This window comes from Chenopodium quinoa, unplaced genomic scaffold (assembly GCF_001683475.1).
Source record: "Chenopodium quinoa cultivar QQ74 unplaced genomic scaffold, ASM168347v1, whole genome shotgun sequence".
NCBI lineage: Eukaryota > Viridiplantae > Streptophyta > Magnoliopsida > Caryophyllales > Amaranthaceae > Chenopodium > Chenopodium quinoa.
Window position 1 is genome coordinate 8,891,356 of NW_018742204.1, and position 9,115 is coordinate 8,900,470.

The window sequence follows — 9,115 nt, forward strand, 5'->3', positions numbered from 1 at the left end:
CAATTATCTTTAATTTTGTAAGTAAGAACATTATATAAATCAAATAATTCATATGATATAAAATATGATAAAAGTAAATGGAATATTTCATAAAGTTAAAGTATAATAGCTAAAAGTAAACAAACTAAACTTAAGTTTTGTAGTACAATTACTTATAGTAAATGTAAAAATATTACAATAATAAAAATAATAAAAAATATTTGTTCATTAAATCTTGATCTTGATCTTCCAAAACATCTTCTAATTTTTAAGTATTAAAATAACTGCACAAAAATAAACATCAGTTATTTGTCACAAATTAAAGTAAATAAATTAGAATGTAAAGTAAATAAATTAAAACTTAAAGTAAATAAAAAAAAGGTAAAGAGGTAAAATACCAAATAAAAAAAATACCAACTATAATAACACCTGCACAAAATAAAAAGTAAATGAAGTTACTGTTAAAGTAAATAAATAGAATTTTATATTAAATAGAACACACTTAAGATTAAAATACCTGAAAGACTACTTGTTTGGACAGTTTCTATTGTCATGGGAAACACCAGATTGCTCACAAGCTCTACAAGTTCTACCTTTTTTAGATTTTTCTTCAGTACCTATTTCTTTTGCACTCTTCAACCTCTTTGAACTTCTGGCAGAACCCTTATTAAGACACTGATTTGGAGGCAAGACATTTACATCAACTTCATTTGACCCAACCAAAACCTGAATATCAGCATCTTTTACCTCTTTTGAACTAGGTGCATTTTTAGGATTATTCTTTAATATCATCTGCTCCTCAAATGAAGATAATGTCCTAATAAGCTCAGATAAATCATCCTCAGATTGATCAGTTAAACTCACACAACTGAAAATCTTGGACCATACATCACCGACCAATTGCTTCTTCTTATCATACTTAGAAGCATCATCCAGAGCAACATCTATGACAAAAGCTTTCTTCAGAACATCTTTTCTCCAACGACTCAAGATATAAGCATCAGGAATTTCTCGTATACACTTGCCTTTCATAACAAACAAAATGTGTCTACATAAAACACCTTGACTCTCAAACATTCTATAAGTACAACTTGACTCATATGTTGCCAAGTCAAAATTTACATCAAAATTTTTCCTTTTCTCATGATCAACAATAACAGAAAACTCCACACCATCTCCATACAGAGAACTACAACTTTCAACACCACATGAAAACAGGCTTCCTGACATTCTTCTTGAAAATCATAAAATATTGAACGAGTATAAACAACAGCAGCATGCTTTTCCAAGTGTAAATTAGTGACCAATTGAGGCTCAAGTTTATTAAGCCTGTACAACTCATCCTGATCATGCCTTTGAGCATCAAGAGCAGTTTCATAACGGACAAAGAATTCAACACAGGTCATATGAGGGTTTGTAAAATTACAAAAGAAATTGTTTTCACCTTCAGACCTAGATGTAGAACGCAGTAACCCACCCATAAATAGGTCCCTAAAATATGCAGGAATCCAAAAATGTTTAATCTTGAACATGTATGCAAACCACTCATGATCAACAAGGTTAAACTCCTCCATAACACTATTCCAGCCATCAATAAATACATGAGGATCAATCTCTCTATCCCAAACTACTGCACTTAGCTTTTTCAGGAAATCAGTTTCATTACAAAAAGCAGTTCCAACCTTTTTAGGTACCTTCCTCATTATGTGACACATACATAACCTATGTTTAGTCTTGGTAAAAACCTTTTCTATGGCAATACCCATTGCAGGATCTTGATCAGTGATAATACAAGAGGGTTCTCCTCCCATACACTTCAAAAAAGTTTCAAATAGCCACACAAAAGAATCTATGTCTTCTTTAGATAATAGAGCAACACAAAATGTAACACATCTCTTGTGATTATCAACACAAGTAAAAGGACAGAAAACCAATGAATATTTATTTGTATCATAGGTAGAATCAAAAGATAAAGAGTCCCCAAATAATTGATAATCTCTTCTACCAATAGCATCAGCCCAAAAGACACGGGTTAAATGCCTACTTTCATCAACACAGTAATCAAAATAATAAATCCCTTTACTGGTTTTCACTTTTTGTTCAAGATTCTGAACAAACATTGCACCATCAGCATGAGAGATATAAACTTTCAAGTCCCTAGAAAAATTTTTGAAATCATTTTTACTGCCCCTGACATTTTGAAACCCACCACAAAGTTCTTTCATGATCCTATAAGACATAACAACCCCTATATTTAACTTTGAGTTGTCAAAAATAAACTTCTTATGAGAAAAATTTAAACCAATTTCATGTTTAGTAACCTGCCTAGTAATAGGTGTAGAAAAAGGGTGAGAATGATATTCATATAAACAATACACCATATGATTCCTACCGGTACAAAACCTAAATTTTATCTTAGCAGGACAACCAACTCTCTTCACAATCTTTCTCTTTAAACAAGCACCTTCAATTTCTTTACCAGGTTACTTGTTATTTGTCACATACCCTTCTTTGCTACATAATAAATATTTAATTATAGTAACTCCTTTACCAGTAGGATCATTCTTATTCTTATGTGATTTAGTAGTACTAGAACGAACTTTAAATCCACACTCATTAGCATATTTGTAATAAAAGGAAATACCATCTTGAAGGGTATCAAATATCATTCCAACAAAAGGTTTGTTTTCAGAAGAACATGGCATATACTCTTTATCACCTCCAGAATTATAATATATTTTAGGAAGCAAAGGCTGAGTGGGTGTTTTAAAAATTCTTACATTGTTATCTTCAGTAGTGACAGAAAAAGAACAATGTTCTATGCTTTCAGACATGTTCCTGAAAAGTAAATGAATAGAAGGAAAAAGTAAATAAACAATAAATAAAAGTAAATAAACTATAACTAAAAGTAAACAATATTTTAAAAAAAATATATGCTCTACGCTTTCAGACATGTTCCTGAAAAGTAAATGAATAGAAGGAGAAAGTAAATAAACAGTAAATAAACTATAACTAAAAGTAAATAATATTTTTAAAAAATATACTAATAAAAACTATTAGAGATATACTAAAAAGTAGATGACTCAAAGCATAAAGTAAATAAAAAAAAATAAAAAAAAACTTGAAGAAACTAGAAAACATGAAGTTATGAGAATTAAGTAAAACTAATAATGGAAAGTTAATGACTGAATGCAAAAAGTAAATTTAAAACAACAATAAATTATACTACTAGATTAATAACAGCAAGCAATATAGCAACTATATGCAGAAAACAACTACATTGAATCCGTAAGTGTAAAACCATAAAATAGGAATTAAAAACCAATATCGTAAAAATAAAACCCAAAATCAAACAATAAATTGTATAGAATAATTCAAATAACAATTAATAAGCAAAAATTAAGAAAAATTACAATAAAAACCCTAAATCAAAAAAACTCAGCTCAAAATAAACAACGAAATCAAAATAAACAAACAAAATACAAATATAATTAGAAAATTACCTCAATGAATGAAAAAAACTGAAGAATACGATGTAATAAAAGATCAAAATCGAAAAATCTGGGCAAAAAAATTCGCAAAGACGAAGAACTCAAATCCACGGCGGAGAAATCGATGTTATAGAGAGAAAATGAGGACGCGTAGAGAGAGAAAATGAATGGAAAAGAGAGAGAAAGAAAAGAGGTCATTCATTTTGGCAAAAATACCAAAATGCCATTACTGAAATGAAAAACGCAGGTAGGATATTAGCTGTTGGATCAAAAACGATCAACGCACCAGATTAGTTCCTAATTCCTATATATATATATATATATATATATATATATATATATATATATATATATATATATATATATATATATATATATATATATATATATATAACTTTGACAGGTATAAATATTTTTAATATCATACCAATCAATAATAACAAAGAATACTAGTCTCGTACGTAATTATAAGCAGACTCAATCAAGTCGATATAGTACATAACATTTATACAACTAACAATTATCTTATCAAATCCGACTCCATCAAAGTGTGACCCTTCTATGAACACTGGTTGTAGGCCAAAATTAAAAGATCCATGATGGTACTGTACTTGCCTCACAGTCGACAAAGTGTAGTAGTAGGGGCCAAATTCTGATCTCTAACCCTCAAAAAATTGCCCATATAAATTGATATTTCAAGAAATGTATGGTACGTGCCAACTTCTTTATCGTTAGAACCACAAGAGGTTGATAAATTTTTAATACTTATACAGCCTTTTCTCCCGACAACTTACCAATACGTACCACATGATAATCTGATCAACTGATGATATTACATTATTGGATTAAGGCTAGGGAAGTTAGTCGTAGTTACATTGGAAACCACAAAAAAAAAATTGCACAAAAAAATTGGGGGTACAAAACAAAATACGCGCCTAATTTGATTACATTGCTTGAGTCAATTCCTTTTATTGAACCTATCCTTTTCCTTCACCTTTTTGACATCATGGCATGAATCACAAATATCCTTGATTGTGTACTACTGCACATGTTTTCTTCCTTCAATTCATACTCCTTTCATTTTCGAAAGTTAGACTAGTAAAGTTTTGAAAGTTTGAATCACACTATTAACATATATTCATTTTTTTTTTACACGATTTTTTTACCTTTTATTCTAACAAGCAAGGTTTTACTCCCTTGATAAGATTCTCACATTAAATCTTCGAGATTTAAAAGTTTAGGGTTTGCATCTTGCTAAGCTAAGTGAGGCTGTTTGAGGATGGAGATTCCCTTGCCCTCCTCTTTATTCCTAACTGCCCAATTATCTGGCTCATAGCTATTGGATCAATGAACTATAACTCTATAAGGTCAATTATTTTGATTTTTAAAGGAAATGGATTATCATGTCTTTGTCAATTCAATATAGGTAGGGATGCACGATGGAAGAGTATATTGAAACTTCATTTTCTGTATTTTAAATATTATAGGTGTAATAACTAAAATAGCAAAATGGATGATAAGAAAGAAAAAAGATAACACATTATATTTCCATATAATAGCTCGATAAATGAGTTAATTTTTGTTAAGATATTTAGGATCAAAGAGCGATCTTGAGTTTTTCTTTCCTCCAATAAAAGCAAGGTCTATTGTTTCTTCTTATTTTTAACTTATTTTATTTCAAACAAGATAATATAAATTGAACCAAGTTCAAACGCAATAATATACTATTTGATTATATAATATAACTTTAAACAAAATTAGATGAACCAAACACCTTAATGTTATATACTTAACACATATTTCGTACTAGACAAGTTCAAGAGTAGACAATAATTACTCAAGAAATTGATTGTTAATTTGATATTTTCCTATGTAAAAGTAACTTACCATGACTATCGTTGCGAGTTGTATCTTACAAAATCTTAACCACCATAATTAACTATAATTAACTCTAATACATACGTATGACATTATTACTAAATAATTCTTCTCTTTACAAAGCGTAAAAGCCTATTATCACTCAACCTAGATTTGTAAGCTGATTTTTTGTATTCACACCATGTGAACTCTTCGTACAAGCTTTCTTCCCCTTGTTGCATAATACAAGGTAAAGGTGCTATCTTTTGACGTAAAGGTGGGCCCCCAAAGAAGATCATTGATAATCTTGATTTCTTGTTGTCAGCCAAAACCCTGTGTTTCACACTCTTAAACCTTCCATTAGTCATCACCTACAACCAACAAAACAATAACTTAGATATTTCATACGGGATAAACACTTATTTTCTTAAAATGAGATAAGGTTGGAAAAAACTTAAGAAAAAAAAAATAAGGACATTCCATCCTTTTGACATCGACCACATAGTATTAGTCATGGAATGTTTAAATGTTATTCGGACTTTTTCCGTACTATCGATATCTAGTTTGACAAAAACTTTGACTCAAACCAATAATACTTGGCTCCTATGTAAATTATATTTGATATTAAAAGACTAATTTCGATGTAGATTGAGATATTTTACAATACAAATCAACTCTAAAATTAATACTATGTAATTAAAATTGATATTCTTATGTATCTATGAATAAAAATGTCTGATGTCAAACTCAAATCGTACTAATTAAATGTGACATCTACAAAAACCACAACATCTAAGTCAACAAAGGAATTATGGTGCGGATAAATGTCACCTTTCATACATGTAAACAATTGCACAAACCTTAACACATGATTTGTGAACCTTACCATGACGCTAGCTAGTACACCAATATTATATTGGTACCTTCCCAAACAAGTACACAAATGGATAGGATCATAGAATTTCAAACTAACTTTTTCACTTTTAATGGAACTTGTCCAAATCCATACTAGATTTTACCACTGGTCAAAAAATGTAGTATGAATACTATTATTTTATCTCATCATGTGATCGTTTTGTGTAAATATAATAAAATTATGTCATTATTAAATTATGAATTTGACCCCTCAATTTTGACAAATTTTTAGCCGTCAAAACTATTTAGAATATTTCATTATTGAATTATGAATTTGAACACTCAATTTCGACAAATCAGCCGATAAATGTATAGTTTGAACACATTAATTTTGTTCTTCACATCTCCACCAAAGAAATATGACCGTACAAATTTAAGCCACAATCAATTTTAATGAGTACAAATTTTAATAAGTTAGCCCACTAAAACACTGCCCAAATCTACTTATATGTCTCTAAGGGCAAATTTAGAGTTGCTTTTAGGTTGTGTAGAGAGGAAAAGTAAATAAGAATACTTAAATTAAATTTATCGTCAAAAAAACAAAAAAATTATATGAAATATTTTGCGTGTTTATAAAGTAACTTTTAATGACTTAGTAGGTTGCATGTTCTAATGTCGTAAAACACTAGCTTTTTTCCCTCTTTTTTTTTTCTTTTTACTTTTATACCATTTTAAAGTTGACATGATGCGACACAACTAATAACCTTTAACTAATTTTTATGTTTTTTATTTTAATTTTTGATATTTTGTATTTTCTATAGTCAATTTCTTAATCACACATTCACAAGTTCAGGTTGCAAAAGGATTGCACAATTTACGTGACAAAGGGAATATAGCACAAGAGGTCTTTGAAAGATACACCCAAAACAAAGAGAATTTGAACTAGCTAGAAACTTAATGTATCTCCATCCTATAATGATTGTTCTAATCATAATTTTTGACTGCCTACCATATTAATTAGACCTCACTATCAAATATCCAACATCCCATGATCACTATTCCACCTTAAATGTTTTGCCATTTTAATCCATTTGTCTTATGAAACCTTCAATTTCATTTATCAAACAAAACTCTAACATAACACTATAATATAAGGTACAACTAGATTAGTACACTGATTGTGGCGTGATTCAGTCATGAATTCCCGAATATAAAACAAAGAATAGGCGAAGCAGATAGGAAGGTTGGTTTACCTGCAAAGAGTCACCAACAAGTATGAAAAAGGAATTATCATCAGGTGGAACAGAGACCCAACTTCCATCATTTACAGAGATTTGGAGGCCTCCAATGTTATTTGATCGAAGAACAGAGATGATCTGTGGGTCTGTGTGTTCGCCAAATCCTACCAAATTTCTACCACTACTAATGGCTTCAAATGCCTCAGGCTTTGGTGGGTAATGGTTCAGCCTGAAATACGAGTCGCTTTCGTCGTCTTTTATTAACTTACTCAGAGCATTCCTGTCTTCTCCTTTTAGATTCAATCCTTCCGCCATTGTTTCCAATACTTGAACTGCCATTTTCTTCACTTTTGCTATGTAGTTCACTAAAGCACACCTGAACATACGTGTCATTACAAAATTGGTCTTAGTAGTCATTTTTATGGTATATAACTCTGCTTCATATTATTTGAAACGATTTGACACATAAAGGTAGTATTTACATATATATTTATATTGTGATTGAGCAAAAACAGAGGAAAACAGAGTAGAGCGAGGTGAAACCTGAAAACATCAGGATTATCAGGAGAAATGGACAGACAAATTTGGGCAATAAACTCAGGAGAAGCCGAAAGTAGAAGATACTCAAGCCAACCAACGTCGCCATTACGACCAATTTTCTTGTTACCATACCCAAAAGGGTTAGGACTTCCAGCACTTTCCTTGAGAGCCTGAGGCAAACTAAAGAAACTACGAGCTTCGTCTTCCAGCTGTGTCATCATATGAGTAGGAACGCCATGGTTAACAACCTTAAAAAAGCCGAGTTCGGTACACGCCTTAACGATCATTGATTTAGCATTTGGAGAATTTAAGTCTATAGTTGGGATTACAATAGGAAAAAGGGTGTTATTTGTGTTAATTGGTTTGCATGTTTTGATGAATTGGTCTAATGCAAGATGAGATGAAACCACCATTGTTATAAAAAAAAAAAAAGAGAAAAATGGATGAACGTTGATTGATGGAGAAATAAGATGACTAGTTTGAAGAAAATGGTGTTACTTTTATATTGACAAATGAGAGAAGAATTGGAGGAGAGAGAAAGAGGAAGGGGTGAGGGGGGAAGGGGGGAGGAGAGTTAGAAAGGATGACATGAAGACATCTGTCAATTACAAAGTGCAAATATATGGGTTGAGGACCGAAGGAGTAGAAGGTAGGGAGGGATGGGAGGGTGGGAATTTTGGCTAAGACGAGGATTTGTTGTTGTTGTTACCAATTAGAATGTGCTATTTTATTTATTGTTTTAAAAAAAAATTCTTTTTAGATTCTTTTTTAGATGGACTTTTTTTTTTTCTATATATAATAGTGAAGTTAGTTCAAGTTTTTATTTGGTTTCATATTCGTAATTTGAAGTGTGTAGATAAACTATTTCGTATAATTTATTATACACGAGCTCTTAGTTTTAACCAATAAGACAACACATTATTAATCGGTCTTTTTTTCTTTTTGATGATTGAACTATTCCCCACTTTGATAATATACAATAGTAGTCCACATATCATCAATAACCTTGTAAAAGATACATCAGCAATGACACGTATCATCTCTTGATGTGTCCTTTATTTTAGGGTTTTTTTAATTTATTTTTTTTTAAATAGATTTCTAATGAGGTTAAAAAGAATCAATTAAAATGTAAATAGCCTTAATAGTAGCTATGAT

General features: G+C 30.5%; 2 protein-coding genes across 2 annotated transcripts; both read right to left on the reverse strand.

The window, feature by feature from the left end:
- Positions 1-504: 504 nt before the first annotated feature.
- Positions 505-2,813, reverse strand: LOC110721205 (protein FAR1-RELATED SEQUENCE 5-like). The gene is made up of 3 exons (XM_021900379.1): positions 2,531-2,813; positions 1,163-2,227; positions 505-1,004 (listed from the first exon to the last, which is right to left on the reverse strand). The coding sequence occupies exons 1-3, from the start codon at positions 2,811-2,813 to the stop codon at positions 505-507; spliced, it is 1,848 nt and encodes a 615-aa protein (XP_021756071.1).
- A 2,396-nt stretch (positions 2,814-5,209) lies between these two features.
- Positions 5,210-8,602, reverse strand: LOC110712191 (gibberellin 2-beta-dioxygenase-like). The gene is made up of 3 exons (XM_021890681.1): positions 7,964-8,602; positions 7,436-7,796; positions 5,210-5,698 (listed from the first exon to the last, which is right to left on the reverse strand). The coding sequence occupies exons 1-3, from the start codon at positions 8,371-8,373 to the stop codon at positions 5,447-5,449; spliced, it is 1,023 nt and encodes a 340-aa protein (XP_021746373.1). The 5' UTR covers positions 8,374-8,602; the 3' UTR covers positions 5,210-5,446.
- Between the last annotated feature and the right edge of the window lie 513 nt (positions 8,603-9,115).